Here is a 21,848-nt window from a genome sequence, read left to right as displayed (position 1 = left end):
CTCCGGCTCCGCCATTCCTGTAAATCTACTCGGAAAATTATAGTTTCAACACCTTTCAGTTGACACTTTTACCAAGTGAATCAACCTATTTTTTTTGGAATTTAGCAAAAATTAAGTGTGTGAAAATCCACCTATGTGATGAAATTGAAAACTTCTCATGCTGCAACCGTACCTTTTAGTAACACTTGAGAACAGTTGGCTCGATTTTAAAGCAGTCGGAGTCAGACCATTTTCACAAACTCCAACTCCAACTAGTAAGTATTTCCGCAACTCAAAACTCCAAGGAGTCTTAAAAAAAATTTTTCAACTCCGACTCCATCAGTAGAAATTTCAACGAAACTGTAACTCCACATCCATGGTTCTCACGACAACTTCACTCATAAAAATGGTGAAAACCTCTCCCAAAATTTCTACCTTTTTAAATTTTAAGTGTATCTCTAGGAATATACCATACAATACCGCTAAAGCATTGTTTTGTTTTATACCGCATATTGATATGTGATCTGTTTTTTGGCGTAACCGGTTGACGAAATAAATCTCTCCAAAAATGTAGAAGTCTAAAAACATATCTATTTGATTACTCTGAAATAGTAGTTTCTTCATGAGTACACACTTCTTAATGTGTGTTTAGGACAGTGGTTCCCAACCTTTTTTGATGTCTGAGCCTCATTTCAAACTTCAGAGTACATTACGTAGCTAGCCTGCCTCTGGATCTCACCATCCAGCTAATTCAAAAGCATGCACGTTGCACATAGACTTCTATAGATTCTACATCGGTTATTTTAGCATTGATAGACGCAGATTGGCGAGTGCTATACATTGAAATAAACTGAAAATGCTTATCATTACTACAATATACTGTTATGTCGTTTTGTGATAGCTCTTTATACAGTCCAGCACTTTATGCACAAGTTTGCGGGGGATTATACGCTGAGTAATATTAAACTTATCGCAATTTATACTTGACCATGAGCCGTTATTTTGATGTTAGTAAAATTGCGTCGAACTTTCTCTTCACAGAGACGATATATAAAGGTCCATGACCAGCAAAATTGAAGATGTATCCTTGTCTGACGGGTGTTCATCCATGCATTTCATCATCATCATTTAATTAAAATTTTTATCAAATCAATATACCACAAGATCTCGATATAATATAAAGACAGGAGGGTGCCAAAACGATTGGGAGTATCATTTGAGTCTAGCCTGCAAGAATTCTCTTTCCCGGTTTTCACAATTGCCTTGGGTGGCTTTAGATTAGACATAGCTAATATCCCTAGTTCTAGCATACATATACAGAAATTATGATTATAACTCTTCATAGAAGCCAACAGCAACTGTACACTATTTTGTTTTTGGGTCATATTTAGAGGTTAATCAGAGCCACAAGCAGGGCCGTAACAGCACTTCGTCAGGCCCCCCCCAAAACGTTGGTATTCGGCCCCCCATAGGGTGATAAGCCAGACACCCTTTGTCCAACCGCTATTTGCCGCTACCTGTCATCAATATTGAGTGTCCGTTTAGTGGGCCTCCCACATTCGCCTAGACGCACTGCGCGCGAAAAATTTCATGAATTCATCATTGAATCGGTCAGTATCATTGAGGATTGCATATATATTGCTATCAATTTTTATCCCCTATCTGCTGACATAAATCAGATTTACCGGTAGAGCTGAGTGAGATGTATTTGAAAAGGTATGACCTTTCAATAATAATTAAACATCTTCGGGCGTATACCCGTTGACAGGAACGAAACAGCACTTCGTCAGGTCCCCAAAAAACTTGGGTGTTGGGCTCCCATACGCTGATAAACCGTCTCCCCCCCATCATGTTGATCGCTTTTTCCACGAAATCAGCCGTGCTGTTTAGTGAGCCAGCGCAAAGCGCAAACATTTTCCATAATAATGATAAAATCGGTCAATAAGGTCGGGAATTACATATATATTGCTATCATTTTCTTGTCCTCTCTGCTCACTTTATCAGATTTACCGGTAGAGCTGAGTGAGGTGTCTTAGAAACTGTAGGGCCCGTAAATAATAATTAAACATCTTCGGCGGGCGGACCCGTTGGTATGACTTCGTTACATGATGTTATTTTGTGACCTGTCTGCTACATCAAAAATATAGAATCGGGCAAACGTACTTAACTAAAAGACGCACACGATTTCAAATTGATTTTTCTTCACTGGCGTATAATTTTTCCCTGCGGGATGGAATTCCTCTTCTGAGGTTCAGATTGCCAAGACAGGAACATTCGGTGCCAGTCATTTAGGCGCCTAGGCTATGGACAATTAAAGCTATATGTATTTTGTATATATAACGGAGTTTTCGGTCAGCGTAAGGGCAGTCCTTTTCGGCCAAGGTTTTTACGGTGCCGATTGTTCTGGCACACTTCTCGGAGTCGTATGTAATATGTCCTAAATCGTTATATGTCTTGGTGCGTCGTGTCGCGGTATTGGCCAACGCCGATATGTTCATTTCTAAAAATCTTGCGTGTTCTTTTCTTCGGGGAAGAGTACCAAATAATCATGATATATGGCACCCTGAAATCGCGCCTAGCGCGAAAATTTATTGAAAAGCTGCATGAATTTTCAAAAAATAATCTATAATTTATGCTAATTCACGAAATAGTTTTGGGCCCCCTTCGAGCTCGGGCCCCCCCTAATTGGGAGGTTTGGGGTGCGGCAGTTACGGTCCGGGCCACAAGAATGCTACCTTGGAGCCGCGGTTGGCAATCACTGGTTTCGGACGTAAATAACTGTAGCTAGCTATGCTTTTTCTAACCTCTGATCCATTCTTTATCGTCAGGAGTTTGGACACAAAGACGGCGAAGAATTTTCTGCCAGTTTGGCTCATGTTTCTAAGTTATGGAAAAATATCATAGTCGAAGGGAGATACAAAATACCGTACTTGTTGGACCAGACGCTTAGTAAGATATATTTCATAGCTAAAGAGAATTTGTGTCAGAATCACACGAATACAATGCATTAAGATAAATACGCAGTCCTGTAAATCAGCAGAACTGCTATCATGGTGTAATATTTATTGCTGTCCCGATTTTATTCTATTCGTCTAGATGTGAAAGAATATGAAGCGGTGGATTACGTAATCAAGAACATTTCTCTTAGAACATGCATTGACATGGTACCCCGCACCACCGAGGAAGACTATGTTTATATTTCCAGTGCTGGAACTGTGTGCCAGTAAGTGACGGCAAACACTGAACTTGTTTCATATTAAAACTTTCACACTGACGAATACCACGCAATGTCTGTCCGTTGGTTTTAAAATCTAGGACCAAGCAATGTCTAACAATTATATTCTCCATTTATAAGCTTTATCACTCGGTACTGTATTAATCTAATGATTTATTGTAGTCTTTGAAAAAGCATTTTACAGTCTTGATTTTGGAGTCTAAATAACGACAGCTAGCATTAAAAATATAGGCCTATGTGATGATAAAGGTCAGGAGCCAATGTGTCTTGGATTCAATTATGTTCTACAACAAATTATACTGTCGTTAAAACAGTCAAAGTAAACACATATCTGCTGATAAATGAGTATGGATTATATATCTTTATCAGGTCTTTTGTTGGTCGGGTTGGCGGTAAGCAGGAAATGCACCTGCCCTTGGGTTGCTTTTCGGAGGCCGCGATACAAAAAGAAATGATGCACCTGCTTGGATTTTATCATGAACACAACAGAGAAGACCGTGATGCTTATGTCAATATTCATAAACGCAATATTCGACCTGGTGAGTTTCTAACTTCTTGCAGTCGGCGGTAACTTTGTACGATATTATATTGAGGTTATGTAGTGAAATATTTATAATCCTAGTCTTAGATATAACTACGGCAGTTATTTAAGATACCATTTCTACATTTAGATGGCATTCAAAATTTCGGAAAGCTAGTCCACGGATACAGATACTTGACTACGGAATACGATCTGAAATCAGTGTCGCAGTATACAAGCCACTTGTTCGCTATCGACTACAAAAGACCCACCATCACTGGGTACTATACATACATATGTCATGTGCTGACATGAGAAGCATTCGCACGTATTCATGCCTTTCAGGAAAAACGGTTTCATCATCAATCACCGAAAGCAAGGATTCCGTCTATCTGAAACGGATTGGCAGGAAATCAACAGCATGTACGAATGCGCTACTCAGGACAATCAGAATAAAACAGGTTACATTTGATATGCTTGTTACATTACTGGTGATTGTCGACAGACCCAGTAAACCTATAGATTTGGCGTGACCAAATATAATCTTTTTTGGATTCTAACCGCGATATTTAATTGACAATTCCTCATATGGAACTATGGAATGGGTTATGTTGAAACCCAAAAATAATCTGATACTGGAATGGTACGTATCGGAATAAAACTTGTACTTGAGTACGGGCTATGACTACTTTAACGCCTCCGGTTTTGCATTTGAATTATATGTATCAGTCTCATTGGCCATCAATTCTATTGTCCATTCTCGAATCTCGATGCAACCATAAAGCAAAAACACATCTATTTTCATAATTTGTGGAGGAAATCGTCAATTCTGATGAATTATTGTTTATAATGCGAAATAATCAATAATCAAATCAATAATCGTCAGATTATATATATTTTTGAACAAGACACACAATGTACAGTGCGATGTAATGAGCAGATAGGAGGATGCCGAACGACCATGTTTTGTCTCTATTCCGCGGCTCTTTGTTGCTCTCTCCATTCCTTGTAAGAGCTCCATTTCATCGGTTTTTTTTCTGGGCTCTTTTGTCGCTGTAGCGACGCGTGGGGATGAGGAGCCCAGAATAACCTCCGTCGCGGAATCGAACGGGGGCTGCCCGGGCGGCAGGCGCTTATCGTCACCGCTGCGCTATCTCCCCTGCCAATCGTCTCCTAACTTGATTACTATTTGATATCCTCATCATCGAACTATGGCTTCCAAAGGGTTGTTAAAAAACACTCATAACTTGCAATGTTCCATGATGCTTGTAGCTCTACCATGCTATGTTACAACCCAAACCCATGCCATTGCCTGTATAGTAACTTCTTCCTGTCCCGACGTTTAGGCGAATGGAATCAGTGGCGAAAATGGAGTAAATGTAGTGAGACCTGCGGGCCTGGAAAGCAGATTCGTTATCGTGATTGTGTTCATGCTGCCACAGATGAGAAGTTGACTCGAGGGTAATATGAAATAATATGAAACCTAGTCTTGATATGAGAGCTATTCAGCAGCCTAACTGTCTGCTTCCTCTAATTGAAAACTGATTTAACTCATATTGGTATCGCTTCTGTTTCAAACAGTTTTTGTGCCGTTGATATTTCTTTCGTTCGATTGACGACTTTACAGAGAAATGTGATTTGGTCACTATATGTTGCTATACTTCGTTATTTTAGAACTAGCCACTTTTCAGATACGATTTTTCTTGCAGTTGTAATGGTCGCTCGGTGGAGTATAATTGCTGTCAAATCAAAGAGTGTCCTACGCTCGACGGACTATGGTCGGCGTGGGGTTTGTGGTCAAATTGTTCCAGCACTTGTGGAACTGGCATCAAACAAAGGTAAAGCTACCTTTACTAAATTGTGTAGTTCTGCGTCGCGTTTACCATAGTATAGTATTAATCTGAAATAGGTGCATGTAGGTATGAAATTTTAATATTGCTTTCAGGACTACATGCATTTTTCTACATAAGAACCTTATTACCAGTGGGAGTTGAAATCTGACCAGGGTGGAATTAGCCATGTGATATGTTGAAATCTAGACCAGTGGTTCTCAACCTTTTTGCCTTCGCGGACCCTTTTCGGACTGCCGCGTACCCCCATGAAGTTTTCGTTCAAATTTAGCTGAATTATCTTGCAATTGTCATATGTCCTGTGCAAATGACAACTGCAGGATTAGTGATTTTAGACAGCAAAAAATGACCTCTCCTGAAAATAAGATCATACTATTTCACGTAGAAATTGGGTAGACTTCTATTATTTTAAAGCGAATTTTGCAACTGCATTTCCTGAAATGCGGGGTCTTGTCTTGAAAATCCGCGCCTTCGATTTGATATGAACGAGTGCCGAAAATCCATTTCCACAAATATAGGTGGTGGCGAATGTAATATTAACGTGTAACGCATCTGGCGACACATTTGGTTATGATCGCAACAAATATGGCACCAAAATTGATAAAAATAATTGGCAATAACAATTGGCATACCCGAAGATGCATTTACCATTTATAACTTGCCCTAATTTCTTGAAAACACTTTTTCTATCAACTCTACCGGTGAATCTGATCACATGGGCTGAGAAAGGATAAATATTTGACAGTCATATGTGATACTGCTAGTCTGCCACTATTAATGACATAATCCGTTTGGGAATCTGAATAATTTTCGCGCTTCATGCGATCATACACAAGCTCAGTAACTATTCATAACATTAACACTCGCGATTTTGCTGCGTATAATAGGTCGATATAGAAAGTAGAATAGGCCAGAGCTCACTACAAATGGACAGTTTAACATAGGTATTTTGCGTCCAGCTAGTTCATTACGGCTAAGCCCTGGAATCTGGCCGCAGGCTACATAAGTAATTGAAATGCGGGTGTGATTAGCAAAAAGGTTGTCCACCTAGCAGATTATCATGAAGTTATTATGGAAAAATGGTTGAGTATATCACAGGAGAAAATGGATTTTTGTAAACATATCCAAGTCTCCGTGATTGACCTTGCTCATCCAAGTTTTTTCCACAATCCCCCACAAAACATCTCTAAACTGCAAAATGTTTGTATCAGTAGGCTATTGGCAATTTAGCAATTAAAATGAGTCTGCACAGTAGGATATTTCATCTCAGATGGCCATTCTATAGATGTGAGCTTTTTTTTTTTACTTTTACTATTAATAAAGCGAAACTGCCTCTTGCTTTTCCAAACTAAAAAAATAAAAATTAGGTTATCAACTTTTTTGAGGCTTTGCGGACCCCCTGAAAATGCTTCGGACCCCCGGTTGAGAACCACTGATCTGGACTGTAATCTGTCTGCAGCAATCACACTCAATACTCCCAACGCTGCAAGGATGCACAATTAGTGGATTTCCATCAACCTGCTGCTCTATTTAGAAAGGAATCGTTCTATCACTCTGCCATTATTAATGATATCAATTAATTCAGGCAACGACTGTGTACCCGTAAAAATAGCTGCGAGGGATACCCGTACGAGTACGCCTCATGCGATTTGCCTGCCTGTAATACCACTGAAGGTCAGTATGGCTTTGAGTATTCAAGTGTCGTTCATTCTGATGTCACATCGGTATGAATGATGTGGGAAGTTCAAAAATGTATCTTTTATGCCACCATAAAGAATATAATCCCGGTTCTGTATCACAGCACAGATGATTTGGTATTTTTTCAACCGTACTTACTTCATTGCACATGGTGACATGCAATGCAATGGGTAGATCAAGATTTCACATACTGCGTTTCCGTGCACGGCCGATGGGCCCATTTTCGAGAGACTAGGCCGACGAACGAGAGAATTTTGTTGCGCAAGCACACCCACGTCGGCCGACCCGTCGGCCATCGAGTGAATACTTCGGCTTGGCCGTTCGGCCATGCTAGCGCTGTGTCTTCGATTAGCAAATTGCTATTTGCTACTTACAATACACTTTTCGTATCAAATTAACCATAGCTGCACTCCGGACGGATCTTGGAGGCATTGAGAAACCAGGAATTTAATTATGATTGCAACGGAAATTAGTAGTACCGGTACGGCTACGAATTACCCGTAGGCTACCGAAATCTTCTTCGCGATCTGCTCACATACACTGCTGCCACAATTCGAGGGTTTGTGTTCTGGTGCATGGATACAATACAAACTACCGTTTGACTACAAACTAGGTGAACTTCTTCACATACCCCTGGTAAGCAAATCATCAACAGGACATTCGAAGTTCATGTCCGAATCACGACAACGAAACAGTAGTACCGGTAGGGGTAGACTAATGGACAAGTTACTATTCTGTGCTCGAAATTATCGGACCACGATATCTCATATCTATATCTCCCACAAAGTAGGATATGCCACCTACTTTTCATCTTTTTTCCATCTTATTTTATCTTCTGTCAGTTTTAAGCAAGTGGTTTATCATGACCATTTTACATGTTGGATGGATTTAGGTCTACTTGTTCAAGGTCAAAGCGGGTTGTTTGATTGAATGAGCGCTACAAGTCATCTCGGCTCATTCCTACCGAGGCATTTATTGTAATCTTGTGATTATTATGAAATTATTACTAAGTAAGCCAAAAACGTCATCGCGAACGCTTCGCCCACCTAGTTCGGTCAAGTCACAGTCGGATTACGCCTTGTCATGGAAACATGGCCGACACGTACAATGCATGCGACATGGCCTTTCGGCCGTCCGTCGGCCGTGCATGGAAACGAAGTAACAGATAGGTCATTTCCACTAACGTGCGTACTGCGTAGCTTTTTGCCACATGTTTCGTATCCTGCAATACGACCGAACAAGGTTTACAGCTTTCCACAGTGGAAAATATTATAGACGGTATAATTCTTGTTAATAAATTTGCTCCTAGTAGCAATGAGCGTATAATTTCAATACTCGAAAAATCATTTCTCGCTACTCGACTGGAATTAATACTCGATGCAGATTCGAGTACGTATTAGAATCATTTTGCCCAGCTCTACATGTCTCAGCGTGCGTTTTGGTAACGTCTGGATTGTTTCAGATGTGATGACAAAAAGTGTGGGAACTTGGACACCGTGGGGGGAATGGTCTCGTTGTGTGGGCCATTGCGACAAAGGGACGAAGCATCGAATTCGCTCGTGCAAACTGGTAAGTATATCGTTCCTTTATCGAATCCGTGACTGGTAAACTTGAATATTACTTCGAAAGCTATGTATTCGTTGCAGTATAATTTATTTATTCAAACACTTTTCGTGTGCATCTTCGTCAGTGTTGGGTTGACTGGAGTCCCTGTTTTTAAATGACTTTACTTGTGTAATGTGTAGTCATCAAGTTATCAAGTGTTCTGTTTCACCAAGCATACGGAACCTCTCGGCCAAATCAAGAAGTGACCAATACCTGATTCATTCGATGCCATGTACGTTTTTGTTGTGACAAAATTCTTAGTTATGTATGTAACACATTATAGACACAACGACCTTCATCATTCCGTATATGCTCTGTGAGCAGCATTCTCAGCAACTTATATATATACAACCTGTGACTCATAGGATATTAGTAGTTTTGAAATGGCATGACACCGGGGCTGTAACCAAGTCACAAGGCTCCGAGTCACAAGTCAATCTCACTTTTATAGTTTTGACTCGAGTCAAGTCGAGTCATTTTCAATTCACCACCGAGTCAAGTCCAAGTCAGCGAGCAGAGGGCCGAGTCCGGGTCATGGTATAATGACTCGAGTCCGTGTCCAAGTCATTGCGTTGACTGCTCAGTTTCCCGTTCAAGTCTTGTTTAACCCACTTTTGGTGATATCGAACGGTTCGCATTTATAATATACTAATTTTTCTCACTTTTAACAGTTTCTGGTCGCATTTTCAAGTTACACTACCAATGCAGATGAAATACCGATAGTGTGGTTAAATTACTATTCTTCGAAATTACAATGAAACGTCGGTCTTGACCGCCAGAGTCTCGAATTATATGACTTGGTACGAGTTATGCGCAATGACTCAAGCCCAAGTCGAGTCATTACACAGATTGACTGACTCGAGAAATTTCTGTATTTTGAGAAAATGACTCGAGTCATCGAAAAATCGCGACTCAAGTCGAGTCATTACAACTCTGGTTGAACCTGACTTTAACTCAATAACGGACAGTGAACACTATGATTCAAGACTCGACCCCATGCTCCCTGACCGGAGTCGGTAGTGAATTGAACATGAGTCGATATGTCTGGAGTCAAAACTATAAAAGTAAGATGGACTTGCAACCTTATGACTTGGTTACAATACTGGTTGATGGTATGGTGAACGGACTGCACAGTTGTGCATTCAGCATTTCACAAAACTACTTTCGACTTTACAAAACCCAATGGGAAAAAAAGTAAGTAGTTATGCCTGGAAAACTATCAAGTAGAAGCAGTCAAGTACTCTATTGCCACTCGTCAACAGTCGTTTCATTTCAGAACAACGCAAAAGTGGCGTCAACAAGCTGCGCGCTCCTTAACGGGCTGCCTTTAGTGGATAAGACAGGCCAGCTGCAGATGAAATATTGCGTACCCGAAAATTGCCTAGTTCCGGAACCTCGCGTGGTTCCGCAATCACGCTCGGCGGAGCCCGCGGCCCCCTCTTGGTCCCTGACGTCTGCGTTGGCGCGGCAATGGAGCTCGAAATGGGGTCAGTGGGGAGGTTATGGCTCCTGCGATAGGACTTGCGGCGCTGGATATCACACGAGGTACAAAACGAAAAGTTTGAAAAAATTTGTAATGTTGTGAATTTCTAGTTGATTACAAGTGAATGTATTGATTTCGGAGCCGTGTGGGATGTAGATTCTGTGGAATTAACTTGCAGGAGTAGAAAACAAAAAGTTTGAAAAAGTTTGTAATGTATGAATTTCTGCTCGATTACAAGTAAATCTAATGATTTTGTAGTAGATATGGAAGATAAAATGTTTGAAAAGTTTTTAGTGTCAAATCAAAATACAAGCAATTTCTACTGAATCAATACGAGTTCGCCCTCAAGATTACCTGACCACAGTCTGACCTATCGACCTCACCTACCGACACATGAAGAAATCATTTTGTTGCGTCCTTTTATATTATCCTTTCTTAAATCCAGTGTGTAAGCCTCTTATTTACATGCTGCAGGCCATTGGTTCTTGACCTTTTTTTCTCCAGCGCCCCCTTTCAAAAATTCCCTGGGTCTTGCGCCCTCCTATTTCAAGGACTGCAGTAAAACAATGGGTAAGTGGTCGAAATCCAGCTTCGTGTTGGGACTTCACTATTAGACCACTCGACTAATTAACGGTATCACTGTATGTGCTATTTTCGGGGTCAAATCCAGGTTGTTATACCAACCCTCCGGAAGGCCTACGGGCTCATAGCATTTGGTTTGAGATAGATCTACACAGCCCGTATTCACCTTTGCGATTGGCAATACGGGGAAGATTTTGGATTGGGTTTTGTTTTAATGCTTTGTGTGACTACTAAATCAACTGAGAATGTGGTAGAGATTTGTTCACATTAAATTTAGTTCTGCACCAAGCTTACCTTCAACATGAATGTAGGTAACAACACTGAGCAGTATCATTCTTTATGATGCGATGAAGAAATATTATGACGATTTAATTTTATAGCTCTCAAATACAAGTATATTTAGTTGATCAATTTGGCCAAAAAGCTTCAAAACATCTTTAATGTACAAAGGGCATCACTCTAAAAAATTGTACAGTAAAGTTCGATTTCCACAGTGCATTGCAGGATAGGATAGGCCTACCTATAGTTCAAAACATGTGGAAAATAACCTGAGCTATTAGAGCTACAGATATTTTGCCGCCGCCATATTTGAGTTAATAACTGTACTAGATCAGTATAAGTATCAGTTTAATAATATTTTCATCATTTCAAAACACCACAAAACTGCGATATAATGAAAAGATAGGAAGGAGTCGGAAGGACTTGTAGTAGCTAGCGTGACGGGAGTGTTTTAATCGCGAATTGGCAATTCAATAGGACTCCAATTTCCTTTTACATGAATTGAAATAAACCACTGCATCCATGGAAACATCGTCGGTGGATATTTTGCGATGAGCGCAACGAAAAATGTTGTGATTTGACCGATTTTGTTGAGATAGTTTGCAGTGAGAACTCAGGGATATAGGCCTATAGAACTATTGTTCCACTATATAATCATCTGTTCTTACTACACCATCTACTGTGAGGCCATTTTTCTTCAGCGCCCCACTGAGTCCAGCGCCCTCCATTTGGCCCCTGAGCGTTTCTGCCCCCTTCAAAATCCAAAACGCCCCTTGGGGGGCGCTGGAGGCAAGGTGAAGAACCACTGCTGTAGGCCAAGGTGGGTGTCTGATTAAGACTACTCCAAGTCGTTTCGGCACACTCCTATCTTTTCATCATATCGCAATCTTGTGGTGTGTTGATTTGATGAAAAGTTTTTAGTACAATGAGGATGATGATGATGAATTTCTACTCTACTTAATTAATATCCTTGTTTCAGGACTATTGAAACTTGTTCTTTAATAGTTTTTTTGGACAAACTATTACATTTTTGTTTTGTGATTATGTGAAGTAGAATGTGATTATCTGATAGCTTGGGATTACTTTTATGTCCCGGACAGATCGAGACGAACGGAGGATGTAGCCTACCCGCCACATTGTGGTAACAATGTAATTTCTATTATGGCACTTGTCTCGGTTGCTCCGTGCCTAGTTCACGTCTTTCAAACTTTTTAATTGAGGAATTGTCCGAATTTTCTGATTCAAGTATTTTACTTCTACCCGACGTAGTTTTGACATGTTTCACAACTTTTGCTTGTAATAGACTGTACATTTACGGCATTACTGCTACTTGAGTACAAATACCGCCATTTTAAGTCATCGTTGATCTCGTGCCCACCCAGGTACCGGAGGTGCTCCGGATTTTATTGTCCCGGTTTGAAATGGGAACGAAAGGCATGCAACAACCGCGATTGTGTGGATAGCGGCAATATCTTTTCGGAAGCTCACGCCCAAGCTGTGCACTTCTGCATTTACGGGACCGTGTATTCAGGGAAGATGAATCAGGACGAGGTTCCAGACTTGCTGTGCGCCTATCCGGATGGTTATATGTAAGTCTTGATTCCAGCCATTCACTGATTGAATCAGTCAGGTCAGGTTACCCTAAAAAACGCTGCACACCGAATTCGGTTCAATTCTGAGGAAGGAAGGACGTAGTTTATTTTTGTCCTTGATGTTTTTGCGGCATATACATCGACTCATGATATACGTACACACGATTTGTGCATGTGCATACCATGAGCTCATGATGTGCATATGCCGCTGAACAATGAAGGTGCAGATACAGCCTTGTGAGGCTTTCTAAGTCTTGCACCACCTCGCCATGTTATTATATATGCTATTATATTCTATTACGTGGCTACGTTTTTTATGTAAAGTTTGTCAAAAAGGCAACACTTGACAGAATTCAAAACGTGAAACGTAAGTAGATTTGGCTCAGAAGTTGCTGAAAGTATGTATATATATATATATATGCGCCAGTAAATGCGGTTGGGTAAATTCGAAATATTGGAAGAATTTTGATGTTGTGATGTAATGATGATAAGCGAACAGACTTCTAAACAGAATATATAACAACTCGCTGGTTACAAGAAACAAGAAAAATTTGGCGAAAGTTGACCGCCTATCACAACACTAATGAAATATTACCAGAGTATTGACATATTTTTGGTTGAATCAATTCAAGAACCTTAAATTCCATCATTTCAAAATATCGCAAGCAAAAGAACAACTAAAAACAAAACTACTTCATGTAGCCGTAGAAAATGAAAGCCTGAAGAAATACTCAAGTGGGTAGTTCCAAGAAGTAGATTTCGTCGACAGGTTGCATATTTAGCAGTTACCCGGAGGATGCTACTTTCAACAAGCATGATGAATCTTAGCGTCAAACACCAAGCATATAATAGCATTACAAAGTGCACTGAAATTGACTCGATTAGTGTGGTAAGGTTGTTGTTTCACTCGGTTCTCATCAAAATTTCACTCGGAAAAGTGATGAAAACTCACCCAAGACTACTTTTTACCTTTCAAAATCAAAAGTGCTGAAAAGTAAATAGTTTTGAAGAGCTTCTTGGAGTTACAGAACTTCAATATACAATTGAATAGTAGGCCTACATTCATATTGAAATGACAAAAAAGTGGCATTAATCTACAAACATACACCTATTGAGTAGAAGTAGCAAAAATCGACTGGAATACTCCGAAAAAGTTCTAGTTACTGACCACCTGGTTTTATGTATGTGTGATTTGTGATTTCATGTATAATCCGAGAATAACGCGTGCCGCTTTCATTACGCCTTCAATGCTGAACTGTGTTGTTTCGTCTAGCGAGGTGTTTTTCTTGCGAGGGACCGCGGGCAATTTTAAGATACGCAACGGCCCGGATTGGGAAGGACAAACCGGAAATTGCGGCTTTGTCAGAGGCTCTGACGACACGCAGTTCTTCGTGGAAGATGTCACTGGCGACGGTCTCGACGACTTGATCTGCTACAATGCGCTCACAAAGTACGTAGATAGGTGTATAGTTTGGTGTTGTGGAATTTACGATTTGGTTTGTTGCCTTGATCGTTGTTGAAGTTGAATAGTGTGACAGCTGGGAGACAGCTGCCTTGATGACACAGTCAAAAGGGACTGAATAAACAGTTTGAGTGACAGAATTGTGATTTTATGAGACACCTAACCCTAACTTAATCCGACCGCTAACCACAACCCCGAACCATACCCTAACCCAGTGATTCCCAAACTGTGTGCCGCGGCAGATTCTCAGGTATGCCTCGAGTCCTTTTGGGATTTTAGAAGAACACTGTATAATATTAAAGATAAGGCATTCAGACAAGCATAATTCGACTTGCTCGGTCTAAATTCTTCAACAGGCTGACAAATAAGCACATTTGTGACCATGTTCCTGAAACCAATCATGTCATTTCCCGTGAATAGTGTAAAATCAGCTTAGTTTCAAATCAACTTACAAACACGAAATCATGCCGCAAATCATCCGTACATTGTCTGGAATTCAACTTACACTTCAACAACACTTCTTAGCATTTGCTGTAGGCCAGTGGTTCCCAACGTGGGCGATATCAGCCCCCGGGGGCGATTTGGCGGTCCAGGGGGGCGAAAATGAACAAGGGGGCGACAGGGGGGCGAAAATGGACAAGGGGGGCGAAAATAGCGAAGGGGGCGATGACGCGTCAATACGGCTGACCTTTTTTTTTTTTTTTTTTTTTAGTCAACCCACGGAAATTTAGTTACAAAAGTGTGTCAAATTAGACATCGAGCCGAAAATTTGACTTTTTTTTTTTTTTTTTAGTCAACTCGCCGGTGATTACAGTTTGTATGCCCAATTTTCGGTACACAAAATTTGGGGGGCGATGATCGGTGTTGACCTTGAAAAGGGGGCGATGGGTCGAAAAAGGTTGGGAACCACTGCTGTAGACAGATCTCGGTGGGTCCATAAATCAAGCATTCGTTTGCAGAATAAGAACAGCTTGATTTACGAAACGTTTCAATTTTTGAAACACTATTTTTACAAATATTTTAGCATCTCCTTTTAATTACTATTCCACGATAAGTGCAAACTAAATTTAACTGTCATTTGCACCTTGATGGGTATGTGAGCATTTTTAGCTCGTTTCTACTGAAATTATAAGCCATCACCGCGCTACTGATTGGAAAACAACGAAATGCGGGTATGTCTGTCAACAATTAAACGTCGTTTCAGTCGAATATATGTTTGTATAAGCAAGCATAGCCATTGTATTAACATGTGCAAACGTGTGCCGCGATCAGTTTATAATTTTTCTGGTGTGCCAACAGCCGAAAAAGTCCTAAACTCAAATTCAGATGATCATAATTGGCGTTGTCACTCAAATGAAATCGACCTATCTGCACTGGAATTGTTTGTCGCTCAAATGATCGCCATTTTAATTTGTCATTCAGTCAAGGGTTCACCGATTCACAGTTTTGGATTTTCTTTGAGTTGGCAAGATATGTTGGTCGCATATTGTCAGTGAAAACATTATGTTTGTATTTGAGAATGCAAAATTACGGATGAATTATATTGATGCTACTCAATTAAATGATAGATTCATATTGCACCCGAAAATGTTCGTCTATAACACTGGCCAACACACATTTTGGTGCCAAGAAAGTTTCAACGGTTTTAGGGTATATTTAGGTCGCTGAATCCAAAAATGACATTAGTTTTTTAAATATTCCATATTTTTGGTTCGAAAAGTGCTAAAAATACGCAAATTATGACATAGGTAAAATTCTCTTTGTATACTGCGGATATTTGTATACTACAGTTTTCGGGCATTCTTATGTCGCTGAATCCAAAAATGACATTAGTTTTTCCGAATAGACCCTATTCTTTGAGATATTCCACATTTTCTTTTGGGAAAGTGCTCAAAATATGCAAATTTTGGCATAGGTAAATTTCACTTTGTATACTACAACTTCGATGAGTTCACATTCGTCTATTCAGTGTGTGCTTACAGTATTGTTCTATTTCTGAATTGATATCGTTGAAGACGCAATCGTTGACACAGAGAGCCTATACACGAGTCCTGATTCGTGTCAAAATCAAGCAAAAATTATAAAATTAGGCGATGATAGAGGTAAACAACATGTGTTTTTAAATCAAAAACAGGTGCCGTCAAAGCCCAAACACTACGTTTAGTAACGCTCAAAGTTCAGTTAGTAAGCTTTCAAAGCACGCTAATCAATCAGATACCTCCATTTTCAGTAAAAGCCCTTCGATGTGTTTGCAGTAAACTCGTTCTTCTTGATTGCTAGAATACGGAAGTAATTCTTTCTCTCTTGCACGGTAAAATGTTATCCAAGCTCCACTTCGAGGGCAGTTTTTGTCTTTGAGTCGGGTACTTCCCCAGAGTGAGGCACAGATTGCTGAGAAGATTCTAAGTCCAAGTATTCTACTCACGACGATTAAATATAATAAATAATAAAAAAATAAAAAATATCGATATCTCAAAAAGTAGAGCCAATTCAGAGAAACGGATTTTATTTTCAGACTCAGCAGCCAAAACATACCCGGAAACCATTAAAATATCGTTGGCACTCAATAAAAAGTTTTTTTTGTTGCCCAGTGATAATCGTTACCAACTAGTAGAGAATTCAAAGGAACTTTATTGCAAATTATGCTACTCAAGTAGAAGCATCGAATTGCGAGCTGTGTTAATTATATTTGAAGTAGTTAAATTTATTAAGCTTTGATAAAGTGTTCAAGGAACTCATTTGAAAGTAAAGCAATCCCAATAACTAATGAGTACGTAGTGAAACTGGCCTAGAAAACAAAACCACCCGAGAAATGTTTGTATTAACAGTAATAATTGTTTTAACAGTGTACAACGTCACGTATACAAACCTGCCAGAGTACGGTACTCCAATAAAGGGACTCTTCTTGCCAGTGATTGAATGATGACGCTACAAAATAATTGGATGTTCAATGGGGTTGTTTATCAATAACGTTTTTTAAGGATTCTGTGGATTCACTGCTAGTATTGTTAGGTTGCCTAAAAACACTCGATTCCAACTGTTAGATGTGAACGCACAGGAGTCTGAAAATTTTGAAGTCATTTTGAAAAAGTTTTTTCAAATTTAACTGTCAACTTCATGAAATTGTCACGTTGTCTAAAAAAACAATGCTTTACAATTTTTGCTCGCTTCCAACCCGTAGAGGTGAAGTTATTGCAGTTGAAAATTTCAGACTCACAAAATAGCCTGGAGGGTGGGTAATTCCAGAATTATTCATGAAAATCTCAAATGACTTTGCTTCTACGGGTTGGAATTGCGTCAGATTTGTTTTGCATCGTCTTTGTAGACAACTCAACAATTTCATGAGGTTGACAGTAAAATTTGAAAGTTGTTTTTTTCAATTATTTCATAATAAATTCAGAATTTTTCAACTTCTGTTCATTCACGTCTACCAATTGGAAACGAGTCAAATTCGGGGTGCAGCGTTTTTTCCGGAACGTAACAAGTTGATCAGTGAAACCCCGGAATACGGAAAAAGAAGTTTAAGTGAGGAAGCACATTCGAAACCAGATTTTTAATGATTTCTAAACATGCCAATGTTTGTGCGAATATGTGTCACTTTACCAAATTTAAGACTGGGATTTGAAAATCAATGCAGGGTTTGTAATTAAAAATACAAAAATCCACGATAATGTTAAAAATGGATACCGTATGTTATGACTAGGGCGATAACGAAAGATTCCTACCTAAAAAATCAAAATTGTGACTTTTTTTACCTTAAAAAACTTAGTTTTTACCAAATTTTGACCTAACGTATAAATTAAGTGTTTTCCCACAAAATCTAATAATTGTATTTTACTACTTACCTCTTTTCTGGTTGTAACTGTCTGTCATTACAAAGTGGTGAGGCCTGAGCAAACTTTTTTACCTTGAAAACTGACGAATTTTTACATGAAAAAACTTTATTTTTACGAAATCTGGACCTATGAAGAATTCCAGTAGTTACAGTAGTGAACTAATTAAAATTTGTTGTTCGTTATATTATCTTCGAATATGTGTTCAAAGCCCAATTTCAAGGAAGCAATATAAATATAATCTTGATTACTTATCGGTGAAATCGTAATCAACTACATTGATGTGGTAAATTCCCCATGTCACCAAATTTATTGTCTGCGCAGTCATACATCTACTCTGCACAATGTATTTACGAAATTGATAGTTTTAGCTTTGAACTAACGAACTTGAAACCAGTTGTAGGATGACTCGAGTCATCTTTTCCCTATGACTTGACTCGAGTCACTTTGCAAAAATGACTTGACTTGACTTAACTCGATGCTTCAAAAATGCGTATTGACTCGTGACAAAATTTACGAGTCAATTTCAAGTCATCAAGTGATCAGTGTCAACTAAATCGCTGTATCTCGCGTAGGGCCTGATTGTTAACAATACCCTGGCATGACCTGTGAGCGCACCCAAATACTCGATGATTATGCGTTTTATCGAGCCTGCATTGTTATATCACAAATAAATGACAGCAAACGCAGTGTCCAGAGCTTGCAGATAACGCTATCGTCAACTAGTAGTAAAGCAATTTAATATTAATGTTCAATTTATCTCTCTTCGACCAACTGTTCAAATAACCAACCTTCTTGTATGATTTAATCGAATGAATATCATATACACGTTTATATTACTCATCAACAACTGAAGCAGGTTGAAATTGTATATCATGGATGTGTAAGTGGGTAGTGAATTGTATCAATTTTTTCATCTTTCATAGGTTCTGTATTTTGGCTGATAATTTCAGACTGGGGCTATACCGTTACTTGCGTAGTTGAGCAGTTCTACGTACGCCTGAGTGACACAACGCCTTTTTGCATGTATATTCGACTTGATTCAGAATAAATGATGACTCAATTTGTATTTCAAGCAGCTAGCTGCTAGCAAAATGCAATGAATGTGAATTATGCCTCGTACTTTGCAAATAATCAACTGACTTGTCTGGACTCGGGTGAAATGACTCGAGAAGACTTGTGACTCGATCCCAACACGGCTAGAAGCTAGATAGTCATAATTAGGCCTATACGTCCTTGCAGCTTTCGTTGGTAGTTGGTTGAGTCTTTCTAATTTGTTGTCGGACTAAGATTCTTTTTTTTATATCTCAGGGACGTGGAAGTCTCAGTTAATCAAGGTGGTGGCACCTTCCTAAGTAAGGTGGATTGGAAAGATAAAAAGGAGTCTTGCAAGCTGGTTGCTGTACAAGACGTCAATGGAGATGGCAAACCGGACCTCGTATGCAAGGAGACCGACGCAGGGCGTGAAGGGATGTACACATATTTAGGTGTACGTTAAAGACCTAGTTGTTTTTATTGGTTGTAATTTTGCGAGTTAGAGAATTCTTCACTGTCTGTTTTATGTCTATCGCCGCACATTGATTTTGAGTGTGTCGGTAAAGCCTCAAGTGGAATATACGGTATATATCCCTAATAGGCTGTTACTGTTAGTGTAAATAAGCGTTTCGTAATGTGCGATTATATGGATTTAGTTTGGAAAGTAATAAATCGTTGGTACTCACAGATGATTGATCAATAAAAGTGGCGTATAGGATATGTTAGTATCTGACCAAAAAAAAACTTGCGTGGCGCGAACCAAGCAGGTAGAAGCTGGATGTAGATAAAAAGACCAGAGGGCTACAGCTTGCTTTGCACTCTGATGGATATAACTGAAAATGTGAAGGTCTTGTGCAGGGGTGGTCAACCTGCGGCTGTGAACATATAATTCAACCTGTTGGCGCTTTGCGTGACCATAACGAATCCCAGTAACTGTTCATAACATGATAGGGTTACCATACGTCCTCTTTTAAGAGGATTTGTCCTCTTTTTTGAAAGTGTCCTCGGAGGACGCCCTTTTGTCCTCTTTTTTGAGATTTTGTCCTCTTTTTTGAAAATTTAGGTCACATTTAGAGCAAAATGCGAGTGATATGCCGTAAATTAGCACAGAATTGACGCTCCGGCGGGTATTTCGGAGTGAAAAACGGTGATCTGAGCTCTGAGCGAAGAGTTGACCTTTTTTTAGTCAACCGATCACAAAGTGGGAAAAATTCGCTGATTTTTGAGAATTCTTCTCCGGTTTTGCAAGTCTCAAATTTCTGAAAAATTTCTTTTTCGATTTTCAAAATATGGTAAGCCTATAACATGACCGGTGACCACTCGCGATTTCGGTGCGTACTGCGCATAGTAAGACGATATGAATAAATAGATCAGTCCGGAGATGGATATGGACACTTGAACAGCAAGGTTTAGCAGGGGTATTTGGAGTCATAGTTCATTACAACTATGCCCTGGAATACGGTCGTGGATAGCAAAAAGGTTGGCCACACCTGTTCTTGTGCGCAATTACATTGAATAAGGGATTTGCTGAACGGTCATATCAGTTCAAGAAATGCTTCTCGATTCGTGACCTAACAGTGTTGGGATGACTCGAGTCACCTTTTTCGTATGACTTGACTTGACTCGAGTCACTCTGCTAAAATGACTTGACTCGGCGTATCAGAAATGTGGATTGACTCGTGACTCGGAGCAAAATTTTCGAGTCATCCAGCAATCGCTGTCGATAAAAATCACTGTATCTTGCATATGGTCGGATTGTTCGCGAAACGCTGTTGTAACCCGTGAAAGCGACCAATAATTCAATGATCGTGCGATTTACTGAGCCTCCATTGTTCTCTCAAATAAATTGACCGCAAACGAAGTGATCGAAGCTTACAGCCTACGCTGTCGTAAACTAGCATAGTAAAGTAATTTAACAGCAAAATGTCTATTGCTGTTCTCTGTTCAGAGTTCAGACCTTAACCAAACCTCTTGTTTTATTGAAATTGAATTCGAATATAGTGTATAGATATAGTCATCAACCATTACCGCAGGCTCGAATTGTATCATATCAATTTGGGAATGGGTAATGTATTGCATCTTATCAATTCGTTTGTCTATTCTCTATTTTGACAGAATGCGTCCTTACAAACTTCCGGTTTCAGCCCGTATAGGGTACTACGTATATGTGAGCGATACAGCGCCTTCTTGCGTATATTTAACTCTATATTCGTTCATCGCTTCAGAATAAATGACCAATTAATCTGTATTTCAGACAGGTAGCAAAATGCAATGACGTAAGCATGCCTCATACTTTTAAAAGGCAAATTGACTTGAATTGTGACGTGACTCGTCACTTGACTTGACTCGAGTCACCTCCAAAAATCGAGTGACTTGACTTGACTCGAGTCACCTTCGAAAATCGATTGACTTGACTTCACTCGAGTCAAAATGTGCAATGATTCGTGACTCGAAGGTAGTGACTTGATCCCAACACTGTGACCTAATAGGATTGCGATAATGTAATAAGCTAATGTTCCAAGACAGTGGTTCCCAACCCTTTTCAGCTCTTACACCCCTTCGGTCGATATTTGAGCAGAAATTCCCCGCTAAAAAAAGCAGCCTGGCGAATAAAAAAGGTCGTTGTTCCAGCGCAAGCACCTGAGTCTCGACTAAACAAATACGGTGGGCACCGCGACTTTATAGTCCTAGGACA

The 21,848-nt window shown here is 39.7% G+C and overlaps 2 protein-coding genes across 2 annotated transcripts in view; one reads left to right on the top strand and one right to left on the bottom strand.

Annotated features, from left to right (window-relative positions):
• Positions 1–19,840, top strand: part of LOC145439177 (uncharacterized) — a 30,517-nt gene extending 10,677 nt beyond the window's left edge. Inside the window, exons 7-19 of the mRNA XM_080316669.1 lie at positions 2,808–2,928; positions 3,076–3,202; positions 3,584–3,753; positions 3,886–4,015; positions 4,080–4,195; positions 5,081–5,195; positions 5,444–5,572; positions 7,170–7,258; positions 8,745–8,851; positions 10,164–10,432; positions 12,614–12,820; positions 14,097–14,273; positions 19,430–19,840. Of these exons, the coding sequence (XP_080172795.1) occupies positions 2,808–2,928; positions 3,076–3,202; positions 3,584–3,753; positions 3,886–4,015; positions 4,080–4,195; positions 5,081–5,195; positions 5,444–5,572; positions 7,170–7,258; positions 8,745–8,851; positions 10,164–10,432; positions 12,614–12,820; positions 14,097–14,273; positions 19,430–19,616 (1,944 nt within the window). The 3' untranslated portion in view covers positions 19,617–19,840. The remainder of the gene's footprint in view (positions 1–2,807; positions 2,929–3,075; positions 3,203–3,583; positions 3,754–3,885; positions 4,016–4,079; positions 4,196–5,080; positions 5,196–5,443; positions 5,573–7,169; positions 7,259–8,744; positions 8,852–10,163; positions 10,433–12,613; positions 12,821–14,096; positions 14,274–19,429) is intronic.
• The window catches only part of LOC145439178 (kinesin-like protein KIF2A), a 280,717-nt gene that overhangs the window by 110,290 nt on the left and 148,579 nt on the right, over positions 1–21,848 (bottom strand). The window lies entirely within an intron of this gene.

The sequence above is a fragment of the Botryllus schlosseri genome, chromosome 5, assembly GCF_051294905.1.
Source record: "Botryllus schlosseri isolate E-star chromosome 5, Bs_hap1, whole genome shotgun sequence".
NCBI classification, from domain to species: Eukaryota; Metazoa; Chordata; class Ascidiacea; order Stolidobranchia; family Styelidae; genus Botryllus; species Botryllus schlosseri.
This window is presented reverse-complemented; position numbering and strand designations above follow the sequence as displayed.